The 26,322-nt window shown below is 45.8% G+C and overlaps 2 protein-coding genes across 6 annotated transcripts in view; both read left to right on the top strand.

The window, feature by feature from the left end:
* Nucleotides 1–26,322, top strand: part of arb2a (ARB2 cotranscriptional regulator A) — a 198,225-nt gene that overhangs the window by 131,587 nt on the left and 40,316 nt on the right. For 2 of the 5 annotated variants that reach the window (XM_029762146.1, XM_029762147.1), the window contains exons 10-11: nt 935–1,019; nt 12,294–12,365. In XM_029762146.1, coding sequence (XP_029618006.1) covers nt 935–1,019; nt 12,294–12,340 — 132 coding nt within the window. In that variant the 3' untranslated portion in view covers nt 12,341–12,365. Of the gene's footprint in view, nt 1–418; nt 714–934; nt 1,020–12,293; nt 12,366–26,322 lie in introns of those variants that run through there. The other 3 variants (XM_029762143.1, XM_029762144.1, XM_029762145.1) reach the window with 2 other exon arrangements.
* On the top strand, nt 12,386–13,726 carry LOC115199749 (uncharacterized). The gene is made up of 2 exons (XM_029762149.1): nt 12,386–12,874; nt 12,914–13,726. The coding sequence occupies exons 1-2, from the start codon at nt 12,708–12,710 to the stop codon at nt 13,680–13,682; spliced, it is 936 nt and encodes a 311-aa protein (XP_029618009.1). The 5' UTR covers nt 12,386–12,707; the 3' UTR covers nt 13,683–13,726.

Genomic DNA, 26,322 nt, shown 5'->3' with positions numbered 1-26,322 from the left:
TGGCTTGTGACAGGCCAGCGGAGGTGTGATGTGACCCGGGGTTCTATCATGTCTCCAGACAGGGTAGGGATGTGTGGGGGTGCTGGCCTCCCAGCCAGTCCCTCTGTCAGGCAGAAGCAGGGCCTTGGGAGAGGGGGGTCGCTGGGGTTGGGTGAGGAGGGTAGGGGTGGCCATAGACGGGATTCAAGGATGGGGTGGGGGCGAGCTGCAGAGCTCTGTAGGAGAGACCCCCACCCACCCACCCCACCAAACACACAAACACACACTCCCTCACACATAGCACTGTAACGGCTGTCAGGAGGGTTGGGGCGAAAGTAAACAAGTGTAGATAAGCAGTGATTCAGAAAGAGGCCAGCTGCACACAGCCTAATCTCTTTTACATTTCTGTTTCTTCTGTTTAACTTTTATCTTATCTCAGGAACGTCTTCTCCATGCATTCCTGCTCTTCATCCCCCCCTCTCTGCCTCCCTCCTCCAAGCCCACGACAGCGTCCCATCAAACCCTACATACCACACTGCACCGTCAACAGACCGGACAAAAGCCACACACGGATTCATCAAACACACATGCACGCACGCACCACACACACACTTTTTTTGAAGTGGTATGTCAAGCACATTGTGGTGTAGGCTTGATATGTACTGTACTGTAAAAAGCAGCATTTCACCTGAGGAAAGGTCAAGACAGGGTAAGACTTTAAGTGTAAGACTGTGGACTGGCGGCTGAGGGGAGGGGGGAGGGGGGGTTGTGGGTGGGCTTGAGGGGTTATGGGTCACCAGGCTGCGTAGACACCCCCCTGGTGTGTCGCGTTACCCCCCCCACCCCCCCCCCCCCCCCCCCCCACCACACCACCACAAACAATGTCAAATCTGTCTGAGCAATGTGTCACAGGGCGTTTAATTGCTTGTTCCTGTCTCCCCCCCTTCCCCCACAGCATTGCCGTAACTGGGTGTCAAGCCCCGAGCCCCTGGACACACCGGTGGAGCCCATGCTATCAGACTGTCCTCGCGTCTCTGCAGGTAGCGTGTGTGACTGTGGATTCAACACTCCTTCCACCTTTCATCTCTCTCTCGCTCTCATTTTCTCTCTCTCGCTTTAATCTTTTCATGTGGTGTTTTGCTCCATTTCTCTCTGGCCTCTCTGTGGATGGTTTGTAGTGATGATGTCACAGCCAGAGAATTTGCCCTTAATTCAGGATTAGGCCTGTAATCCGTAATCCCGAAACACGATGATAAAGATGGACCATGCTGATGGGGCCTCGACAACTGCCCTTACTTTAAATGGAACGTTTGAGTGAGTGAGTGTGCATGTACATTCACGTCACTCGACGACTACCCTGACGGTGGTCATGTGGGCTTATTGTGACTACCCTCTCCTCGCTTGTCTGATGGCGTCATGATCAATGTATAGGTCGACATACATGGTTTTTCCATGGAGCCATGCCTCCCGTCGTTATCTGATCTGCCGGGGTCAAAACATCACGGTTACACGCTGTTGAGAGGACAGTGGGTGGCCTGTGAATAAACTGGTGACTCGTCTCCAAGAAATGTCTGCTCTATGTTACACCACGCATCACTAGCTAAGTTACCATGTCATATATTAACAGTCTAAATGTCGATCAGGTTGTTTATACTCATTTATACCACGGGTGGGTCTAATCCTGAACGCTCATTTGGTTCAAACTGCATTCCATCCGGTGTCTATCCCACGAGTTACCACCGGCTATATACATTTATAATGCTATGTACTCCTACAAAGCCACTGTTACTTACTCAGAGGACTTAAATAGGCACTGTTCAAAAGTGTTTTCCTCTTTGGTAAGTCACAAACCCTGAACGTGCCTATGCTACTGCATAAACGTTACACCGTCAGGTTCTGCTGCTTTATGGGGCAGTTATCAGGCTCGTCTTATCCCAGGCACATTTGATTGACCCTTGGTCTTAATGACTTTTACATCGGCGATAGTGAGAGAAAGTGGACGATAAGTCGTGTCCAGCTCAGCAAGTCTTTGGAGTCTGGACTCTGGTCTCATGTCAAAGGTTGATTTGGTTGTCTTTGTGTCCTTGGCGGCACCGCCACTGCGCCGCCACTCACGAGAGAGCGGCCAGAGGTGGCAAAGGTTGAGGGAAGGATGTCAAAAGTACCGTGACCCAGAATTTCTGCGGAGAACGCTTCTCAATTCATCCCTCCGTCCCTCCCTCCCTCCCTCCCATCCGTGTCTGTCCTTGTACGTCGGAGACGCACACACTCCCACCACACCAAGAGCTAACTGCACTAGTCTGAAGTCAGGCGAGCTTTAGGCTACTGGACGGCTATGGAAAATGGCGCCTGATCAGACAGACACTCAGACGTCTGAAGGCAAACCAAAGCATGCCATTGGCTGTCCGTCAGATGTGGGGTTTGAGTGGCAGTCGGCAGTGAGGATGGAGTCAGTGGCGGCACTGAAGGACGAGTTTCCCATTCTTTCCCTCCCTCCCTCCCTCCGACCAGCTATCTCACTCCCTCTCTCCCTGTGCGGTAGTGGTTATAGCGTAGGGGTTATCCATGCTGGTTGGTGTTTGGCAGATGGACATGGTGACGTGGAGACAGGCCTGTCTGGCTATTGCTGCTAATCATCTGTGAAAACAACACTGGTACCAGCATGGCAATGCCCCACTTATGGGCTGGAGGGAGGGATGGAGGGGTAGTTTTGTGGCGTGGGGGGGATGGGGGGTGTCCGCTAACATCTCTGTTTATTGTTTTTAACGTGATAAAACCTGGACCGCTTCCCTGCTCGCCTGGCTAGCTTTTCTCCCACCCCTCTCTTTTTCATTTTCATTCCCTCTTTCAAAGGAATCTTCCCCTAGAAGGTCACTGCTCCGGCGCTGGCAGCGGCCTGAGAGATTGGCAGAATTTTATCAGTTAGGAGCACGCTGAACACTGCCTAAATATGCAGATAAAGTGGAACAAATCTCCTGCTGGAAAGCCTCCCTGTGTGCTGTGCTGGGGGGGGACAGGATTTGGAGGATGGCCGGGGTTGGGGGGGGGGGGGCTGGGGCCTTCCCAGGGTCTGACACACCAAGGCTGGGCTGCAGTCACAGTGCAGATAGCCAGGAGAGAGAGAAAGAATGGCAGGGATGGGCAGGCCCACTCGAGAGTCAGGCTTAGAGGCACACAACAGTGACAATGTGAATCCCCTCTTCGCACCGCAAGGTGACTTGTGTGGCTCTAGGAGAAATGTGTGTAGCTGCTGCCTGGCCATACACTCCCCTGCGTATTTATTTGGACAGTGAAGCTAAAACTTTTATATACTCCTGCGTTTTGGATTTGAGATAGTACATTCATACATACATGAACCATTTAGAGATGAAAGCACTTTGTGTAGCTCGTCCCCCCCATTTGGAGGTGTCATAAGTATTTGGACAAATTCACTCGTGTATTAAAGTAGTAAAAAGTTTATGCCTCTAACTTTCTCACTGTTTAGATAGGGGAGTGTACGTCTGGTTCTGCCTGTGTGAGTGGGTCGATAGAATTGTAAACACAGCAGTCCGACCAATTCCACCAGGTCTGCTATAGGGCAATTCCACGCCAGTGGGAGAGTTAAATATTGTTGGTATCTCAGATAGTACTGGTAATTCTCACATACAAACTTGTTTGAAGAGCTTTTTTGACCTTATGATCCATGTTGAACAAATGAATTTGTATTTCAGAATCTAGACATACTACATATGTTCGAGCACACTGTAAGGACTATAATGACACCAAGATGTCTGTATCGTGTACGATTCATGGATCATAGGGTCTTACAGTCGGCATATATACAATTAAAGTCGGAAGTTTACATACACCTTAGCCTAATACATTTAAACTCAGTTTTTCACAATTCCTGACATTTTAATCCTAGTAAAAATTAGTTAGGATCACCACTTTATTTTAAGAATGTGCACTGTCAGAATAATAGTAGAGAGATTTATTTATTTCAGCTTTTATTTCTTTCATCACATTCCCAGTGGGTCAGAAGTTTACATACACTCAATTAGTATTTGGTAGCACTGCCTTTAAATTGTTTAACTTGGGTCAAATGTTTCGGGTAGCCTTCCACAAGCTTCCCACAATAACTTGGGTGAATTTTGGCCCATTCCTCCTGACAGAGCTGGTGTAACTGAGTCAGGTTTATAGGCCTCCTTGCTCACACACGCTTTTTCAGTTCTGCCCACACATTTTCTATAGGATTAAGGTCAGGGCTTTGTGATGGCCACTCTAATACCTTGACTTTGTTGTCCTTAAGCCATTTTGCCACAACTTTGGAATTATGCTTGTGGTCATTGTCCATTTGGAAGACCCATTTGCAACCAAGCTTTAACTTCCTGACTGATGTCTTGAGATGTTGTTTCAATATATCCACATAATTTTCCATCCTCATGATACCATCTATTTTGTGAAGTGCACCAGTCCCTCCTGCAGCAAAGCACCCCCACAACATGATGCTGCCACCCCCTTGCTTCACGGTTGGGATGGTGTTCTTCGGCTTGCAAGCCTCCCCCTTTTTCCTCCAAGCATAACGATGGTCATTATGGCCAAACAGTTCTATTTTTGTTTCATCAGACCAGAGGACATTTCTCCAAAAAGTACGATCTTTGTCTCCATGTGCAGTTGCAAACCGTAGTCTGGCTTTTTTTATGGCAGTTTTGGAGCAGTGGCTTCTTCCTTGCAGAGTGGCCTGTCAGGTTATGTCGATATTGGACTCGTTTTACTGTGGATATAGATACTTTTGTACCTGTTTCCTCCAGCATCTTCACAAGATCCTTTGCTGTTGTTCTGGGATTGATTTGCACTTTTCACACCAAAGTACGTTCATCTCTAGGAGAAAGAACGCATCTCCTTCCTGAGCGGTATGATGGCTGCGTGGTCCCATGGTGTTTATACTTGCGTACTATACTAGGTCTCAAATGGCCACTTTCATCATGATTTTCTCAAAAACGGTTTGAGATACAATTATAAAAAAACAACACGCTTCCCCCCAATGGAATTCCTATGTGAGAATTGCCAGAAAAATTTGAGATACCAAAAATATTTTTCCTCTCCTGCTGGCGTGGAATCACCCTACAGGCCTACTATCCATTCTACCTCCCTCTCTCTCCTACAGAGGTTGGGAGAGTGGAAACGATCAGTGTGCTCTCCCTCCTCTCTATTATGTACCTACTCCTTAGCGATTACTCATTGTTGAACCTGATTATGAATTACAAAGGCCCAGCGTAAACACTGATTAATGGCTAACAAAAGTACGTTAATGTGTACCTGAACTTTAATTACGTGTCCTGGTCCGTTACAAGGTTCTGAACACAGGCCCGTAATTAACCCTCATTGTGTTCATCAAGAAGAAGATCCTCCTTTGTGACGTACTGAAGGAGTTGTATATCTTTCTTTTTAAAAGCAGTTTTCTTTTTTTATTTGATGTTTTGTTTTTCAATGAAGTAGCGAGAATGTGTGCATTGATTGCTAGAACCAAGAGTGTAAAATAGGGAAATGAGAGCGAAGTCTGGTCCGTTTTACCTGAACTCAAGCTTTCCTAAAAGCCAGTCTGTGTAAAGAAACGGACGACGTGCATTGTGAGTCAGCTGTGTGTGTGTTGCGGTGGCCGTGTTGCGTGCTGGTTAGGTTGAACTGCAGTGTAAACCCTCGCCCTGGTCCGGCATGTACTGTTGATCGTGAAACACCTCTTCTTGTCACCACCTCTACACTCCACCTACAGGTCCACGTCCGTCCGTCTGATGGATGTTTGTCTGCTGAGTTAAAACTGTCAGAGGAAACGCAGCCCGCCTCACCTCCTCTGTTTTCTCAGCTTGACTTTCTTTTTTTTTTGTTAGGGAGGGAGGAATGTCTGCTGGCTCATCGAAAGATCAAATGGAGAGAGGAAGGGCGTCTTTCTAGCTCGTTTGTCTTTGCGGACGTTAGCGTAGCCTAGCGCTAGCGTCGCAGGAAATAGCTAGGGTAAACGTTGGTGAACCAGAGGTGAACTCTAACCCTGATCCTGATCCCGTCACGGGGCTCATCGCCGGGGCTGGCTATCGTCTGGATTTTACAGGTGCCAAGCTCTTTCAACTGACACGCTTGTGGAAAACGCTGACCTGGCAGTGTCCTCCTCTCTGAGACCAGCATAAAAATTGATGGTTTTTTAGATACGACTACAGACAGAGGTGACTGTGTCGGAGGAATATTATGGTGTTTGAGGAATCTACTTTTTATTTGTGGAATGGTAGATACTGTCTATTGGTGGATTATTACAATAGATTGAAAAATATAGTGCAGTAGCTGGAAGCTGAGTATATAAGGGATTCTTAGGCATGAATGAGATGCTATGTCTATGTTCAGGGGAGACGCTGGCTGCTGTAATCAGCATCTCCTCCCAGGCCTAACCAGCCTTTTATCTCTCCACATTCTGCACAGCCTTTCATGTTCCTCTTCCTCTGTACTAACACACGCCACCACTACACATATTGACACAAATCATTGTGCTGCTTGTGTCATGTATTGAATTTTTCTTACTCTCATGTCTAGGCTCAAATACTCCACCCTCCCACTTGCTCCCCTGGTGGAGGGAATTAAAGTTTCATATAGTTTCATGTAGACACTTGTAATTTTTTTTGGGGGGGGGGTTCCTTTGCTCCTTTGCTCTCTCCATTTCTCTCATTGTCATTTAGCAGACGCTCCTATCCAGAGCGACTTACAGGAGCAATTCGCGTTAAGTGCCTTGCTCAAGGGCACATCGGCATATTTTTTCCGCCTAGTCGGCTCGGGGATTCAAACCAGCGACCTTTCGGTTACTGGTCCAACGCTCTTAACCGCAAGGCTACCTGCGGCCCTCTCTCTCTCTCTCTCGCTCTCGCTCTCGCTCGCTCTCTCTCGCGCTCTCTCTCTCCTCGCTCTCTCTCGCTCGCTCTCGCTCGCTCTCGCTCTCGCTCGCTCTCTCTCGCGCTCTCTCTCTCTCGCTCTCTCTCTTGCTCTCTCTCGCTGAGGATCAGAAGACATGGCCTTCATTTGTTATTCCTCTTTAAAATGGAGATGGGGCCTTAACGTGTTTGATCTGTGTGCTCCGGTGCAGACTGGCGGGCCCTGACCCACTTGGCAGCCTTATGTAATGAACCCCAAGTACACCATGCAGACAGGATCAGAGCGCTGGAGAGAGAGGAAAATAGTTCTATTCCTTCCCCCCTTTTGCTCTGTCTCTGAGCTTGTTGTGCCTCTTACGGGGTCATATTTATGGCGCCGAGTGAAAAATAGAGAGGCTGGTGTGGAGGAGGTGGAGGGGAAGAGCTTCGGTAAGACAGTTGGAGCTGTACAGGAGATCTTACTTAGTCATTGTCTTTGTTTCCCTTTTTTCAAGTTTCATTTGTCACATGCACAAGTACAGTGAAGTGCTTAACTTGCAAGCCCTTCCCAACAATGCGGTATTCAATCCTTTTTGTACTGTATGGATTCTTTTGACGCCTGTTTTGGAGACATTGAGAGGGGGTGCAGGTTAAAGCGTCATCGTGGCATGACGCAGAGAGAAATAGAAAAACCTACATTTCCATACCGCCAGAAAATGAAAACTACACAACTCAAAGGTCTTGCGATTCCGCAGCATTTTGCGGTTCAATTGCATATTAACTCCTTTGACCCTGAATGAATAGGCTGACACAGGGTTGTAGGCCCCTGAACGTAAAGTTAGGGTGACAATATCAAAAAAAGAACACCCTTGATACCGAAGGGAACATTGAGAGGAAGCTAATTCTTTAGGAGGGACCTATGGCAGACAGATTAAGAGCACTGTCATACCCTCCACACCTGTCTGGTAGACAATTGCTTGTGATGGTTTTGAAATGTCAGGTCAGTGGCCACGCTCTGGTAGACACCCCCATTCCTCATCTCTCTCTCCTGCCCTGTTTCTCTACCTCAAAAGACGAGACTGGCTTCTCTGCCAACGGAGCAGGGACGATAGACGGGAGGTTGCCTTCTACCAAAGACCGGGTCACTTTGATCACTTTGAAAGGACTGTGTGTGCCTGTCGAATTTGATCTTGGTGTTCTCTGACGTGTGTCTGAAGTCAGATCAGAGGTAGAACATGTTGGACACCAAGTGCTACCAGTCGATAGACATGATTCTACCATGGCCTTGGAGAGGTCTGTCGGTTTCCTCAGTGAGAGGAATACAGCATCAATAGTAGTTTAATGGTAACATTCCAAGCTCATTGTTGCATCCCAAAATCAATAGGTTGAATGTATGTCTATATCGACTGTATGCACAGTATGTGGTTCTAAGTGTGTATAGCATGGCAGAGAATGACAGCTCAACTGTGTGATTCCGTTGAGAGTAGCATGGCTGGGAGTATTGGGTGGAATACTTGAGGAGACCAGTCTAGTCTACTGGTCCCAGTAGTGGTCTCTCGTGGCTCTGTCGAATTGATAATAAGCTGGTCAGGCTGACTTGGTAAAAGAGTGAAAACGCTGCAGCCCCCCCCCCAGGTGTCGCGTTGAAAACCGCCTCACCCAGCCTTTATGTCGTCTTTTGTGTTCCTGTTGCTCTCATCTTATCTCCGAGCCCTTTCTCTTATAACATCCCCTGCCTGTATCTCGCTCCGGCATTTTTTTTTATTTATTAGAAGTGTTATGGCAACTGGTTGCTAAGCAACACAGAAGGTCAGGTAAAGTTTTTTTTTTTTTTTTCTCTCCAAGAGTAGCAAGAGCTCATCTATCTATTGGTTTGTGAATGTTGGAGGGTGATGCATTTAAATGCAACTTTTACGCAATATGTGTGTTAGCGTTACCCGTCAGCTCTACCTGCGTTCCGCTCTTACTCACCTTTTTGGGTGTATTGCGGTCCTGTGCGGCTCAGTTGGTAGAGCATGACGCTTGCAATGCCAGGGGTTTTGTGGCTTTGATGCCCACAGGGGACACCCATGGCATATACAACATGGCATGCATAAAATAGTATTATTGTTATTATGTTAGTGTGAATACTGGTTAGGAAGTATGGTGAGTATTGGGTGAATCCATGTATGAAGCCTTTTGAAACCTTTTTTTATCTCTAGATATTCTAACCAGGTTGGACAGACATACAAATAGTCGTTTTGTCGAAAACATATTACATTTGACATCCATACTTTTGTCATTTACTGAATAAAGATCTTGAAAGATAACTAGGTGATAGCAGACACAAACCAAGTTCTCCCAAGATGCGATCTCCTATCACATCCGTTTCATATGCGGTCATTAGAGGTTGATCATAGTCCTGCATAGATCTGACATTGTTGGTCTATTTCTATGATATTTATGCATGTGTGAGTGTAGCCTGTGTGTGCATGGACTGGGTAGTGATGAGATATTTAGAGCTGGCGGAAGCAGTAACGGAGTAATGATGGCTTCATATGAATGCTAAGCAGACGTAACATGCTACAGAAGCCCAGTGTATGGTATTGGCTCCCTGTTTCACCCTTGCACTAGGTAAACTGTACCCAGGAGCGCTTTCGTTCTTTTCCGCCGCTTCCCTCCTCACACACTCCGCCCGTCGTCTCAAGGAAAGGGGAGAAAAAGGAAAAGAGCCCGGCTGTGCATAAATGAAGGTTCAACAAGGTTCAATGAAACACTTATACAATTTGCTGCAATATAGTGGATTTTATAATCTCATTATCATCTTAGTGCCAGATTTGCCCATGAGGGCTGTGCCGCACTCGCTGTTATTAGCTTCTGAGGTTTGTCCATTTGTCCTTCTGCTACCCAGTCCCTCAGCCAATCGCAGTGCTTCAATCTCCAAGGCAACCCCCTCCTTTTTATTTGTTGGTCATTTCCCCTCCATACCTCCTGCTGCTTTATTTACGGGCATTTGGACGTGGGGGCTTTGCTACAGGCGAGCAGAATGCAATCCACTCTCTTACACGGAGTCTACGCTGCTTTCGTCTTGCCAAAGCTATAGGTGTTGTCGGTGTGGATGTGTTTCTTCCCGCTGTCTTCTCGAATGTTCTCCAAGGGTATTTCACTGTGTGAAAACAGCACGGTATTCAGTAAGGCATGTGTCCGGGTGTAAGTTGTCCCCTGGTTGAACTCTAGGTCTCCCCCCTAGTTGAGCCCACCATGCAGGTCAGAAGGGTGAGCAGAGCACACGTACAGTATGCACCATGGCCAGATTCCCTCTGCCTATAGTGGGCTGCCAGGTCAAGCCTCTTAACTCACCATGTGGATGTCCTTCTCTCTCATCTGTAATTGTATAACGGCATATGCCATTCAGCAGGCGCTCTTATCCAAAGCTACTTAGTCATGCGTGCATACATCTCACGTCAGCGCCTAGTCTAGGCGCTTACAGGCCAAGAGGAGATTAGTGCCCTGCGACATGGATCTTATTGGCCTGTAGCACATCCCGTAGAGTAGATGGGCTTTAGCCTCACGCCTTTAACCTAGAGGTGTCGCACAACTTGAATTGCGCGTGTGATTAGGGGGGGGGGGTCGATGGAATGTTGCGTTATGGTGTTATCTAATCTGTCTTAACCACCTTGTCTCTTCGTTTGGTGGCCGTGGTGTAGTCGTTGATGTGCCGATTGAAACGGACGACTCCACATCTACGCTAGTCGAGATACGCTGCTGGTCACTCACAACAAGTGAATGGGTGTGAGCTTAGACAGCGGGAGGGAAGATGCGTGGTCATGAGGTCCCATGAGGTCCTCAGTCCGCCTCACGTTAAAGGGGGTTAATAGACGAACGCGTGAGCGGTGTGTGTGCACGTGTGTTGGCCGGCAGAGGGTTAATCTGTGGAAGGCGGGCAAGCCGATTGTTTACCCGACCAACCATGTGATCAGCTCCCGCTAATGCCTTCAGACATTGATGCCGTCCCTTTACCGGTAGCGTCAGGGTCTCCTCACGTCACTGTAAATGGGGGAGGAGGATGAACTAGGGGGCTGTGAGGGCTTCACCCATTAATTGTCTTCTGTGACGGGGGTTTCTAGCAAGATATCTGCCCCTGTGTTGGGTGTTGTTGGATATAGTCCGGTTAGCTATCGTTAGCCCTGTTTAGCCTTGGTTAGCCCCATTCTCTGTGAGTGACTGGTTCTTTGTGTGGGGGGGGGGGGTCTGATGGTTTTATCATTCCATCAGAACACACGTTTAGCATCTCTTTCCCTTTCCTGTCAGGGTCTCTGCCATGGTAAACAGCAGCACTGTCCCCACGGACTCCCTCTCCACAGGCCTCTCTTTCACAGGAGAAACACCTTGGTTTGTTTATATTATCCTCAATTCCTTTTTTCTTTCGTTGCCTTGTTCCCCTTCTCTGTCATTTTGTTTCATGACGCGCAGGTTATACGTTTGTTCACGAAGCCAATTCATTAGGTTTAGCTGCTAATGGGCCCCTTTAGTGTGACAGGGTTTGATAAGGCTGGGGGAGATGAGAGGAGAGGCTGTTTGCACAGAGGCCTGGCTAGACTAGAAAGACTGTCTGCTGGAGGCTGGATAATTACAGTGAAAGCAGAGCAGAGACGCACCAGTACAAAACACCCAGAGATCACTAATCAATGCATTAAAGACTGTGTTGTGTCAGCGTTTTGTTTGCGTTATGTTATTTTTGCTGATAGCGTTTACCTTTTCCTGTTTAGTTAAAACACATATTTTGATATGTTGTGGCATTCTTCCCCCGTTCTCCTTTGTTTTCTTTTTCTACAATTAGGTTATAATGAAATGCACATTTAATGTGATTGTGAGGAAATAAAAAGAGAACAAACACAACAAGCTCTGAGAATATATTAGGAATGTACATAATTGCAGAGAGATGATTAGGGGAAAAAAGCCTCCTTGAAGGTCCTTGAGTCGTAATCAGCCTCAAATTACAATATTTTTGTCTGAATTTTTCTTCCTTATTTCTATAAATATGTAAACAACGTTGACAGAGATTTGTGCGGCAGAGTTGTGTGAGTGTGCAGCGGTGACCTTGGACCATCCAGCGTACACTTCTGTGACAGATATAAATGTTATTAAGACGCATCTCCAGGAAGGGGGGGGGGGCAAACAGCCCGTTATACCAGCGTGCTCGAGTATTAGGGAAATATCGCAATTAGAGGAGGATTTCCTCCAGCTAAAGCACCAAAGAGTAGCCTGGGTAATAAGCGCAGGGCTTGTTTGTGGCCTGGAAAGGTGTAATTCTAAACTGCTTTGAGAGTGCTGTGCTCATTGTGCCTGGGAGTAATGAGAGAGGCTGCACTGATCTCTCTGTGATGCTATTACTTCTAATCTGCTCCCTCTCTTCCTCTCCTCCACCACTCTCTTCCCTCGCTCTCTCTGCACGGCCCTCGGCAGTCATCTGGCCTCCACATGGGCATCCCTGGTATTACCCCACATACTGAGGAATCAGGACAGGTACCACACCAGGTACCCCTCCCCCCCATCACCCACCCACAGACCGTCATTAACACCAATGTCCTGGACCCTCACCCCTAGATCGTAATTAACACCAATGTCCTGGACTCTCACCCCAGATCTTTATTAAAACCGATGTCCTGGACCCTTACCCATAGATCATCATTAACACCAATATCCTGGACACTCACCCCTGATCGTAATTAACACCATTAACACCAATGTCCTGGAACATCACTGCAGATCTTCATTAAAATCATTAACACCAATGTCCTGGACCCTCACCCCCAGATCATCATTAACACCAATATCCTGGACCCTCACCCCAGATCGTAATTAACACCATTAACACCAATGTCCTGGACCCTCAACCCTCGATCATCATTAATACCATTAACACAAAGGTCCTGTACCCTCAACCCCAGGTCATCATTAATACCATTAACACCAATGTCCTGGACCCTCAACCCCAGGTCATCATTAATACCATTAACACAAAGGTCCTGGACCCTCAACCCCAGGTCATCATTAACACCAATGTCCTGGACTCTCAACCCCAGGTCATCATTAATACCATTAACACAAAGGTCCTGGACACTCAACCCCAGGTCATCATTAATACCATTAACACCAATGTCCTGGACCCTCAACCCCAGGTCATCATTAATAACATTAACACCAATGTCCTGGACCCTCAACCCCAGGTCATCATTAATACCATTAACACAAAGGTCCTGGACCCTCAACCCCAGGTCATCATTAACACCAATGTCCTGGACTCTCAACCCTAGATCATCATTAATACCATTAACACAAAGGTCCTGGACCCTCAACCCCAGGTCATCATTAATAACATTAACACCAATGTCCTGGACCCTCAACCCTAGATCATCATTAATACCATTAACAAAAAGGTCCTGGACACTCAACCCCAGGTCATCATTAATAACATTAACACCAATGTCCTGGACCCTCAACCCCAGATCATCATTAATACCATTAACACAAAGGTCCTGGACCCTCAACCCCAGGTCATCATTAATACCATTAACACAAAGGTCCTGGACCCTCAACCCCAGGTCATCATTAATAACATTAACACAAAGGTCCTGGACCCTCAACCCCAGGTCATCATTAATACCATTAACACAAAGGTCCTGGACCCTCAACCCCAGGTCATCATTAATACCATTAACACAAAGGTCCTGGACCCTCAACCCCAGGTCATCATTAATACCATTAACACAAAGGTCCTGGACCCTCAACCCCAGGTCATCATTAATACCATTTACCCCAATGTCATGGATCTGCATGCTTGTTTATTTTTAACTAATGATTTAATAAAGTAGCTTTAGGCTTATTACTGTCACTCTTACTCTCACACTTGTTACTGACGCAACACACCCAGACGTGCACACTCCCTCACACCTATGCTGCTGCTAAATGATTATTGATTAGATTCATGACTATCATTACGCTGCTGGTCATTGATTATTGATTGCCATTACCATTAGTATCTATCTATGTATCCTGCTACTGGTCACTATGACTCTTGTTTACATGTATACACTGAGCATACAAAACATTATTAACACCGTCCTAATATTGACTTGCACTGCACCCCCCCCCCCCCCCCCCCCCCCCCCCCCCCCCCCAAATTACTATTATGGATCTGTTTGAAGAATTTAAAAAAAGTTAATGAGCAAAGCAGCCTAGTCGTAATCATGTTAGGTAAGTTGATTGCTATTCCACTTCCCAGTCTACTCTCTTCTGATGCTGGTTGAAACCACGACATACAGATTAGCTATGTAACAAGGCTGAACCACCTCTAGTAGGAAGATTCAACGACAGGCTATTTAACAGGCAAAACTTTCATTTAACTGTGTGTATAGTTGTGTATATACAACAAAATAAAAGCTTATTTTGCTCAAGTTTTGTGCACAAATTTGCTTACCTCCCTGTTAGTGAGCATATATCTCTAAAACTGGAAACACTTATCTCCCTCACTAGCTTTAAGCACCAGCTGTCAGAGCAGCTCACAGATCACTGCGCCTGTACATATCCCATCTATAAATAGCCCAAACAACTACCTCTTCCCCTACTGTGTTTATTTATTTTGCTCCTTTGCACCCCAGTATTTGTACTTTGCACACTCATCTACTGTTAAATCTACCATTCCAGTGTTTTAATTACTATATTGTATTTACTTCGCCACCATGGCCTATTTATTGCCTTTACCTCCCTTATCTCACCTCATTTGCTCACATTGTATATAGACTTATTTTTCTACTGTATTATTGACTGTATTTTTGTTTTACTCCATGTGTAACTCTGTGTTGTTATATGTGTCGAACTGCTTTGCTCTATCTTGGCCAGGTCGCAATTGTAAATGAGAACTTGTTCTCAACTTGCCTACCTGTTTAAATAAAGGTGAAATAAAATAAAATCTCGTTTTCCAAGATAATCCATCCACTTGACAGGTGTGGCATATCAAGGAGCTGATTAAACAGCATGATCAATACAGAGGTGCACCTTGTGCTGGGGACAATAGAAGAACTCTGAAATGTGCAGTTTTGTCACTCAACACAATACCACAGATGTCTCAAGTTTTGAAGTAGGGTGCAATTGGCATGCTGACTGCAGGAATGTCCACCAGAGCTCTTGCCAGAGTATTTAATGTTAATTTCTCTAACATAAGCCACCTTCAATGTAGTTTTAGAGAATTTGGCAGTAGTCCAACTAGCCTCACAACCGCAGACCATGTGTAACCACGCCAGCCCAGGACTTCCACACCTGCGGGATTGTTGTCTGAGGAGGAGGGGGGGATTCTGAGGAGTATTTCTGTCTGTAATAAAACACTTTTGTGGGGAGAAACGTATTTCTGATTGGCTGGGCCTTGCTCCCCAGTGGGTGGGCCTATGCCCTTCCAGGCCCACCCATGACTGTGCCCCTGACCAGTCATGTCATATCAAAAATGAATTTATTTAAATTGACTGATTTCCTTCTATGATCTGTAAATCAGTAAAATCTTTGAAATTCTTGCATTTGCGTTTAAATTTTTGTTCAGTATACAATGAGTGCACAAAACATTAAGAACACCTTCCTAATATTGACTTGCACCCTCTTCTGCCCTCAGAACAGCCTCACTTCGTCGGAGCATGGACTCTACAAGGTGTCAAGCATTCTACAGGGATGTTGGCCCATGTTGACTTCATTGCTTCCCACAGTTGTCAAGTTTGCTGGTGGACCATTCTTGATACACATGGGAAACTGTTGAGAGTGAAAAACCCAGCAGCGTTGCTGTTCTTGACACAAAACGGTGCACCTGGCACCTACTACCATACCCCGCTCTAAAGTACTTACATTCTGTGTGTTGCCCATTCACCCTCTGAATGGCACACATACACAATCCATGTCTCAATTGTCTGAAGTCTTAAGAGTTCTTCTTTAACCTGTCTCCTCCCCTTCATCTACACTGATTGAAGTGGATCTAACAAGTGACATTAATAAGGGATCATAGCTTTCACCTGGATTTACCTGTTCATTCTATGTCATGAAAATAATGTTTTGTATACTCGGTGTATATTACCATTAGTATATTACCATAAGTATTTATATATTGCTGATACCAGTCACTTTTCAGTACAGTTGAAGTCGGAAGTTTACATACACTTAGGTTGGAGTCATTAAAACTCGTTTTTCAACCACTCCACAAATGTCTTGTTAACAAACTATAGTTTTGGCAATCTATTTTGTGCATGACACAAATAATTTTTCCAACAATTGTTTACAGACAGATTATTTCACTTATAATTCACTGTATGACAATTCCAGTGGGTCAGAAGTTTACATACACTAAGTTGACTGTGCCTTTAAACAGCTTGGAAAATTCCAGAAACTAATGTCATGGCTTTAGAAGCTTCTGATAGGCTAATTGACATAATTTGAGTCAATTGGAGGTGTACCTGTGGATGTATTTCAAGGCCTACCTTCAAACTCAGTGCCTCTTTGCTTGACATCATGGGAAAATCAAAAGAAATCAGCCAAGACCTCAGAAAACAATTGTAGACCTCCACAAGTCTGGTTCATCCTTGGGAGCAATTTCCAAACACCTGAAGGTACCACGTTCATCTGTACAAACAATAGTACGCAAGTATGAACACCATGGGACCACACAGCCGTCATTCCGCTCAGGAAGGAGACGTGTTCTGTCTCCTAGAGATGAAAGTACTTTGGTGCGAAAAGTGCAAATCAATCCCAGAACAACAGCAAAGGATCTTGTGAAGATGCTGGAGGAAACGGGTACAAAAGTATCTATATCCACAGTAAAACGAGTCCTATATCGACATAACCTGAAAGGCTGCTCTTCAAGGAAGAAGCCACTGCTCCAAAACCTCCATAAAAAAGCCAGACTACGGTTTGCAACTGCACATGGGGACAAAGATTGTACTTTTTGGAGAAATGTCCTCTGGTCTGATGAAACAAAAATAGAACTGTTTGGCCATAATGACCATCGTTATGTATGGATGAAAAAGGGGGAGGCTTGCAAGCTGAAGAACGCCATCCAAACCGTGAAGCACGGGGGTGGCAGCATCTTGTTGTGGGTTGCTTTGCTGCAGGAGGGACTGGTGCACTTCACAAAATAGATGGCATCATGAGGGAGGAATATTATGTGGATATATTGAAGCAACATCTCAAGACATCAGTCAGGAAGTTAAAGCTTGGTCGCAAATGGGTCTTCCAAATGGACAATGACCCCACGCATACTTCCAAAGTTGTGGCAAAATGGCTTAAGGACAACAAAGTCAAGGTATTGGATTGGCCATCAAAAAGCCCTGACCTTAATCCTATAGAAAATGTGTGGGCAGAACTGAAAAAGTGTGTTTGAGCAAGGAGGCCTACAAACCTGACTCAGTTACACCAACTCTGTCAGGAGGAATACGCCAAAATTAATTGTGGGAAGCTTGTGGAAGGCTACCCGAAACGTTTGACCCAAGTTAAACAATTTAAAGGCAATGCTACCAAATACTAATTGAGTGTATGTTAACTTCTGACCCACTGGGAATGTGATGAAAGAAATAAAAGCTGAAATAAATCATTCTCTCCACTATTATTCTGACATTTCACATTCTTAAAATAAAGTGGTGATCCTAACTGACCTAAGACAGGGAATTTTTACTAGGATTAAATGTCAGGAATTGTGAAAAACTGAGTTTAAATGTATTAGGCTAAGGTGTATGTAAACTTCCGACTTCAACTGTATATCCTACCACCAGCCATGTTTTACGTATAAACCCAGTACTCCTGCACATTGAATAAGGTACTGGCACTGACCTGTATATACTTGCGTTTTCGGGTTTCTTCAAACTTTATCTTACTTCTTGTGGGTTTTATTCTATTTTCTATTATTATCGATATTATTATTAATATTACTATAACTACGTTGTTGGGAAAGATCTATCAAGTTAAGAATTTCACTGTACTGTTTGTATCCTGTGCACGTGGCGAATAAACGTTGAAACTTAAAACTTTTAATCTAAGTCCTAATGGCCATGGGATCTGCATAGTACTTCCTAGAAGCAGAAGGAAGGTATGTGGGAAATCTCTTTTCCCCCTTCTATCTCTCCAAGGTGTGCCCTTGTTTCTCCCAGGGGCCTTCTCTGTGTCACCTGTCATAGTGAGTTGTGTTGAGAAGTGAGAGTCCTGGTGTGCCTGTCTGTCCCAGTTGTGAGGAATGCTCCACTCCCACTGGTCTGATCTGAGTGACCCACTGACTGCCCCCCTCATTACTAACTACTGAGCCAGCGGAAAACCACGCCTGTCCTGCCATGGGCTCACCTCCTATCTAATCAACACGCATGGGCGGCTGTCCACACACACTCACTCTCACACACACACACACACAAGCAGAGCTGTCTCTCTCTTCCCTTATGAGATGTGTGTGACCAGGCCAGGGGCGAGGGCCTTAGGCCAAGTAGTGGACGTGTGTATCAGGTACCAGAGATTTACAGTAGAGGGAGGGGAGGGAAGATTTGGGCTGCAGTCTTCTGACTCGGATGGCAACCTTCCCCTCAGTCACCTGACCGTAGGCCTAGCCCCCCCCCCTCCCCGATATTAACAGGACCCCGGCTGCTATGGAGACCATTTGTCTCAGTTGTGCCCGGGAAAGGGGAGGAATCTTGGGAACCATAATTCCGAATCCGTGGAGCCATTTTAATCTTCCTTTATTTGGCTTTAGCTGTGCTTTTAAACGTAGCATACGCCACACTCGGCACCTCCCCTAACATGCCAGATAGGGCATGTGGCTCAGCGGTCTAAGGCACTGCTCAGTGCTAGAGGCGTCACTACAGACCCTGGTTCGATTCCAGGCTGAATCACAACCGACCGTGATTGGGAGTCCAATAGGGTGGCGCACAATTGGCCCAGCGTCGTCCGGGGTAGAACGTAATTGTAAATAAGAATTTGTTCTTAACTGACTCGCCTAGTTAAATAAAGGTTACATAGAAATAAATAAATAAAATTAAAATAGCAAAACACGACACACCAAGTCAATTACTGATAGTTAAAGCATGAGCCAGGTGCATGGCAGAGTTTGTTTAAAACACGTCTTGAGCTCTAAGCGAGGTTGGCAACAACTGTTGTAGCTCATCGGGAGAGGTGGAAGTGAATTGCTTTTGGCACCAGGTCGCTATCAGCCAGTAATTAGTATAGCTAACATCGCAGATGAAAGAGTCAAGTCTAGGTCAGGGTAAGGACTTCAAGGATCTTATCGGGTTAAGGTTAGAGGCCAATCTCTCCCCCTGAGTTTAAGCTGATGCCGTGCCTGCCCAGATTTGCTGAAATCTGCACCGACCTTTGACCGCGAGGCGTCGCGGCTGGTCACGTGTCAAGCCGGTTCCTGCTGTCTGGGCTGGACGAGCTAGCATTAGGCGTCGCCACAGAGACAGAGAGGGAGACCTGTCCTGCCCCGGACCGGCCCACCCCGCGGGCTCACACATCATCAGGCATCTGACACAGATGTAACCCAACAGCTTAAACCCCTGCTAAGCATTCCTGCCCCAGCCTGTCTCCTGCCCCAGCCTGTCTCCTGCCCCAGCCTGTCTCCTGCCCCAGCCTGTCTCCTGCCCCAGCCTGTCTCCTGCCCCAGCCTGTCTCCTGCCCCAGCCTTACTGGGTCTGTCACACTGGAACAAGTGCTCCTTCAGAAGGCAAGGCAGCAGAATACGGCACAGCATAGTGGAGACGGAGACATTTTTGTTTGGGAGGGGGTTTGGTTTGTGCGATTAGCTTATTTTGCTGTACAAATTGACTAATCACGCAGTAGAATTTCTTCATGAAAATAATGAATTGCATAATGCCATTGTAATCTCATAATACTTTACTCCACAAGTCACCAGAAAATAGAAAATACAGTGATGTGAAATTGTCTATTTTGAAAAGCAACTAGTGCAAAGTATCTCTCTCTCGCTCTCTCTCTGTCTCTCTCTCTCTCTCCCTCTCTCCCTCTCGCTCTCTCTCGCTCTCTCTCGCTCTCTCTCGCTCTCTCTCGCTCTCTCTCGCTCTCTCTCGCTCGCTCTCTCTCGCTCTCTCGCTCTCTCGCTGTCTCTCGCTCTCTCTCTCTCTCTCTCTCTCTCTCTCTCTCTCTCTCTCTCTCTCTCTCTCTCTGTCTCTCTGTCTCTCTCTCTCTCTCGTAAATGTAGGTGGCAGTTGGTGTTTGTGGACAAGTCAAACAATTGATGGCTTTACTGACTGAATCATGCATGACCTTTATGACTTGTCTCACTCTTTGGACTGAATACTTGGTTTTTATAAGAATATATTTATTGAGTAATTCTGCATTCTTATCCAACCTCGTACTGGATAGTGGCAGTGGTGTAAAGTACTTAAGTAAAAATGCTTAAGTAGTTTTTTGTGGTAACTGTATTTTTTTACTTTTACTTCACTACATTCCGAAAGAAAATAATGTACTTTTTACTCCATACATTTTTCCTGACACTCAACAGTACTAGTTACATGTTTAATCCTTAGCAGGACAGGAAAATGGTCCAATTCACACACTTATCAAGAGAACAACCCTGGTCATCCCTACTGCCTCTGATCTGGCGGACTCACTAAACACAAATGCTTAATTTGTAAATGATGTCTGAGTGTTGGAGTGTGCCCCTGGCTATCAGTAAATAAAACCTGCAGTATTTATTTGTTTTAATGTATTATTTCTTACATTTAGCCCAGAAAACCTTAAGTGTTATTACATTCATCCGAGAAGAACTATTGGATATCAGAGAGACGTCAACTTACCAGCAGAACCAGCACTATGACCAGGAAGACGACTTTCCCAAAGCGGAGGGCATTTGAACTGATTCCAGAGGCCAACCCAAAACAACGTCGGAGGAGGAGGAGAGGGTGCCGTATCGGTCTTCTAGTGAGGCTTCGGATGCTCGCACACCACCCACCACTTCCGAGTATATTACTTGCTAATGTTCAATCCCTAGTTAACAAAGTCGCCGAAATGTGGCTTGTCACTGAAAACCCTCACTAACTTTTACAGGTGCACAATTGAGAGCATCCTGTCGGGCTGTATCACCGCCTGGTACGGCAACTGCACTGCCCACAACTGCAGGGCTCTCCAGAGGGTAGTGCAGCTGCACAATGCATCATCGGGTGCAAATTACCTGCCCTCCAGAGCACCTACAACACCCAATGTCACAGGAAGGCAAAAAAGATAATCAAGGACAATAACCATCTTTAATCCAAGATGGCGTAGCAGTCGAACGTGTGTTTTTGTCTTGTCCTGTCCCATGTATATATTGTTTTCTTCATATATATTTCGTATATATTTTAATCTTACTTTCCATCTACGGACTGAATATACTCTCCTGCAACCCGCCTCACCCAATGTGGTACAGATCTGCTATTTTTATACTTTAGACCGGACCCTCATCAGAAGCTTGCCAGCTAACTAGCTAGTAGTCAGTTAGCCACTGCTAGCAGTCCTCACTGTTGACTCGCACATCTGCCAGCCTCAACCAGGTCAATTCCTGCCTGTCTGCACAGCGCCAATATCAACCCAGACAATATCGGACTGCTTTTTCTCTACCACATCTCAGGATTCCTACCGAAACCTCTGACCCTTTACACCGGACCATAGCAGCTAGCTAGCTGCTATCCGAGTGTCTACTCCTGGCTAAAGTCTCTGTCCCAAAGCAAGCACCAGTTAGCCTGGAGCTAGGCCCATCTCGAGCTAGGCCTGGCTAGCCAAAGAGGTCCACCAGCCAATTCTTGGGCTACAATACCTCTTTTGCCAAATGGCCTGGACCCTTTACTGCCGACACAGAGCCCCGCCGATCCATCATGACAGGTCTGCCTACGTAACCATCCGAGGTGGTTACGTAGCCTGTTGGGTTAGGGTTAACCCAACAGGCTCTTCCATTGCGACGTCGCCGGATGCCCACCTGCTATCCCTGGTCCGCTAGCTGTCTGAATCGCCGTGTTTCCAGCTCGCCTAGCATAGCAGCAACTACTGAATTGGCTCCCGACTCATCTAGTGCTACTCATTGGACCCTATGATCACTCTGCTACACATGCCTCTCCCTAATGTCAATATACCTTGTCTATTGCTGTTTTGGTTAGTGATTATTGTCTTATTTCACTGTAGCCCCCAGCCCTGCCCAATATGCCTTAGATATGCCCTTTTGTTCCACCCCCCACAAATGCGGTGACCTTACCTGGCTTAACTGGTGCCTCTAGAGACAAAACCTCTCTCATTGCCACTCAATGCCTAGGTTTACCTCCACTTTACTCACATCCTACCGTACCCTTGTCTGTACATTATGCCTTGAATCTATACTTCTGCGCTCAGAAATCTGCTCCTTTTTCGTCTCTGTTACAAACGGTCTAGACGACCAGTTCTTATAGCCATTAGCCTTACCCTTATCCTACTCCTCCTCTGTTTCTCTGGTGATGTAGAGGTTAACTCAGGCCCTGCAGCCCTCAGCACCACTCCCATTCCCCAGGTGTTCTCATTTGTTGACTTCTGTAACCGTAAAAGCCTTGGTTTCATGCAAGTTAACATTAGAAGCCTCCTCCCTAAGTTTGTTTTATTCACTGCTTTAGCACAATCCGCCAACCCAGATGTCCTAGCCGTGTCTGAATCATGGCTTAGGAAGGCCACCAAAAATCCAGACATTTCCATCCCAAACTATAACATCTTCCAACAAGATAGACCTGCCAAAGGGGGCGGAGTTGCAATCTACTGCAGAGATAGCCTGCAGAGTTCTGTCATACTATACAGGTCCGTGCACAAACAATTCGAGCTTCTACTTTTAAAAATCCACCTTTCCAGAAACAAGTCTCTCACCGTTGCCACTTGTTATAGACCCCTTCAGCCGCCAGCTGTGCCATGGACATCATATGTGAATTGATAGATCGGGGGCAATCTTCAGAGTTTGTACTGTTAGGTGAGCTAAACTCATAGATATCATCCTGACGAACTTGCCCTCCAAATACACCTCTGCTGTCTTCAACCAGGATCTCAGCGATCACTGCCTCATTGCCTGCTTGCGTAATGGGTGCACAGTCAAACGACCACCCCTCATCACTGTCAAACGCTCCCTAAAACACTTCTAATCGACCTGGCCCGAGTATCCTGGAAGGATTTTGACCTAATCCCGTCAGTAGAGGATGCCTGGTTGCTCTTTATAAGTGCTTTCCTCACCATCTTAAATAAGCATGCCCCATTCTAAAAATGTAGAACTAAGAACAGATATAGCCCTTGGTTCACCCCAGACTTGACTGCCCTTGACCAGCACAAAAACATCCTGTGGTGTTCTGCATTAGCATCGAATAGCCCTCGCGATACGCAACTTTTCAGGGAAGTCAGGAACCAATATACTCAGTCAGTTAGGGAAGCTAAGGCTAGCTTTTTCAAACAGATATTTGCATCCTGTAGCACAAATTCCAAAAAGTTCTGGGACACTGTAAAGTCCATGGAGAATAAGAGCACCTCCTCCCAGCTGCCCACTGCACTGAGGCTAGGAAACACTGTCATCACCGATAAATCTACGATAATCGATCATTTCAATAAGCATTTTTCTACGGCTGGCCATGCTTTCCACCTGGCTACCCCTACCCCGGCCAACAGTTCAGCATCCTCTGCAGAAACAATCTGGACCCTCATTCTAAAATTATCGCTGAAATTGTTGCAACCCCTATTACTAGCCTGTTAAACCTCTCTTTTGTATCGTCTGAGATCCCTAAATATTGGAAAGCTGCCGCGGTCATCCCCCTCTTCAAAGGAGGAGACACTAGACCCAAACTGTTATAGACCTATATCCAGCTTGCCCTGCCTTTCTAAAATCTTCGAAACCCAAGTGAACAAACAGATCACCGACCATTTCGAATCCCACCGTACCTTCTCCACTATGCAGTCTGGTTTCCGAGCTGATCATGGGTGCAACTCTCAAGGTCCTAAACGATATCATAACCGCCATCGATAAAAGACAGTACAGTGCAGCCGTCTTGATCGACCTGGCCAAGGCTTTCGACTCTGTCAATCACCACATTCTTATCGGCTGACTCAATAGCCTTGGTTTCTCAATTGACTGCCTCGCCTGGTTCACCAACTACTTCTCAGATAGAGTTCAGTGTGTCAAATCGGAGGGCCTGTTGTCCGGACCTCTGGCAGTCTCTATGGGGGTGCCACAGGGTTCAATTCTCGGGCCGACTCTTTTCTCTGGATACATCAATGATGTCGTTCTTGCTGCTGGTGATTCTCTGATCCACCTCTACACAGACGACACCATTCTGTATACCTCTGGCCTTTCTTTGGACACTGTGTTAACAAACCTCCATACGAGCTTCAATACCATCACTACTTTGGATGGTTCTGACTTAGAATATGTGGACAACTACAAATACCTAGGTTTCTGGTTAGACTGTAAACTCTCCTTCCAGACTCACATTAAGCATCTCCAATCCAAAATTAAATCTATAATCGGCTTCCTATTTCACAACAAAGCCTCCTTCACTCATGCTGTCAAACATGCTGCTGATCCTTAACTTCGGCGATGTCATTTACAAAATAGCCTCCAACACTCTGCTCAGCAAATTGGATGTAGTCTATCACAGTGCCACCTGCCTTATCTCAGCTCGCTGTTCACCATAGCAACATCCACCTGTAGCACACGCTCCAGCAGTTATATTTCACTGGTCATCCCCAAAGCCAACACTTCCTTTGGCCGCCTTTCCTTCCCGTTCTCTGCTGCCAATGACTGGAATGAATTGCAAAAATCACTGAAGGTGGAGTCTTATCTCCCTCTCTAATTTTAAGCATCAGCTGTCAGAACAGCTTACCAATCACTGTACCTGTACACAGCCAATCTGTAAATAGCACAACCAGCTACCTCATCCCCATATTGTTATTTATCCTCTTGATCTTTTGCACCCCAGTATCTCTACTTGCACATCATCATCTGCACATCTATCACTCCATTGTTAATGCTAAATTGTAATTATTTTGCCTCTATGGACTATTTATTGCCATACCTCCCTACTCTTCTACATTTGCACCCACTGTACATAGATTTTTGTATAGTGTTATTGACTGTACGTTTGTTTATGTGTTGTTTTTGTCGCACTGCTTTGCTTTACCTTGGCCAGGTCGCAGTTGTAAATGAGAACTTGTTCTCAACTGGCCTACCTGTTTAAATAAAGGTGAAATAAATACAATAAAGAAAACAACACCTGAGCCACTACCTGTTCACCCTGCTTCCATCCAGAAGGTGAGGGCAGTACAGGTGCATCAGAGCTGGGACAGATAGAAGCTGTTTTTCAATCTATCTCAAGGTCATCAGATTTAACAGCCACCACTAGCACAGAGAGGTGGCTGCCTACCTACAGACTTGATATCATTGGCCACTTTAATAAATGAAACACTAGTCATTTTAATATTGCCACTTCTAGAATGTTTACATATCTCGCATTACTCATTTCATTTTTATTTAACCTTTATTTAAGTAGGCAAGTCAGTTAAGAAGAAATTCTTATTTACAATGACGGCCTAGGAACAGTGGGTTTTGTTCAGGGGCAGAACGACAGATTTTTACCTTGTCAGCTCGGGGATTCAATCTAACAACCTTTCGGTTACTGGCCCAATGCTCTAACCACTAGGCTACCTGCCGCCCCATGTATATACTGTATACTGTATCCTTCACTATCTATTCTTTACTATCTATTGCTTCTTAGCCGCTCTGTCACTGCTCATCCATATATTTTATACTAATATATTCTCATCCCATTCCTTTACTAGATTGTGTGTATTAGGTTTTGTTGTGGAATTGTTAGATATTACCTGTTAGATACTGCTGCACTGTCGGATCTAGAAGCATAAGCATTCCGCTACACTCGCAATAACATCTGCTAACCATGTGTATGTGACCAATAAAATTTGATGTGGTTTGCTCTCTGGGCCCGCCGGAAAGGCAGGGTCTCTACCTTCAGAAACATGAAATGGAGTGCACCTACTGTCAACACCGCGAGACAAATAAATTCAGTATAGCAACGCAAGGCTTTATTGTTGTTGTCTTTTTATAGAAATGTTTGGCGGTCGACTAGGAATGCCTTGGTCGCGATCGACCAGTTGGTGACCACTGCCCTACCATATTATCAGCTATACAGATCAATGGTAGTCAATTCACTCCAAAGCTCAGTCCGGGTAACTACTCTTTTAATTGCTTGTTTTGTCATATTCTTCAGCCCATCGCATCTATTGACTTTCATCCTCCACTTTGTTTTCAGAGGATTCATCTAAACCTAGCACCCAAACTAGATACATTATAATGCTGCATTGTACGTTTGACCTCCGTGACCCGCTAAGCTCCCTCTTAAAGCCCCTCACCCTGCCCTTTCCTGAAACATGATTTTATTATTTTTAGATCATCCCCCTATTTGCTCTGTCATGTGTTGGTGTCAGC

The sequence above is a fragment of the Salmo trutta genome, chromosome 9, assembly GCF_901001165.1.
Source record: "Salmo trutta chromosome 9, fSalTru1.1, whole genome shotgun sequence".
Taxonomy (NCBI): Eukaryota; Metazoa; Chordata; class Actinopteri; order Salmoniformes; family Salmonidae; genus Salmo; species Salmo trutta.
This window is presented reverse-complemented; position numbering and strand designations above follow the sequence as displayed.

Bases quoted from the DNA above. Each gene is read 5' to 3' on its own strand.
- LOC115199749 (XM_029762149.1), top strand. From the start codon at position 12,708: ATGTCCTGGACCCTCAACCCTCGATCATCATTAATACCATTAACACAA. The intron at 12,875-12,913 runs GTCATCATTAAC...TCTCAACCCCAG, and splicing joins TCCTGGACCCTCAACCCCAG to GTCATCATTAATACCATTAA.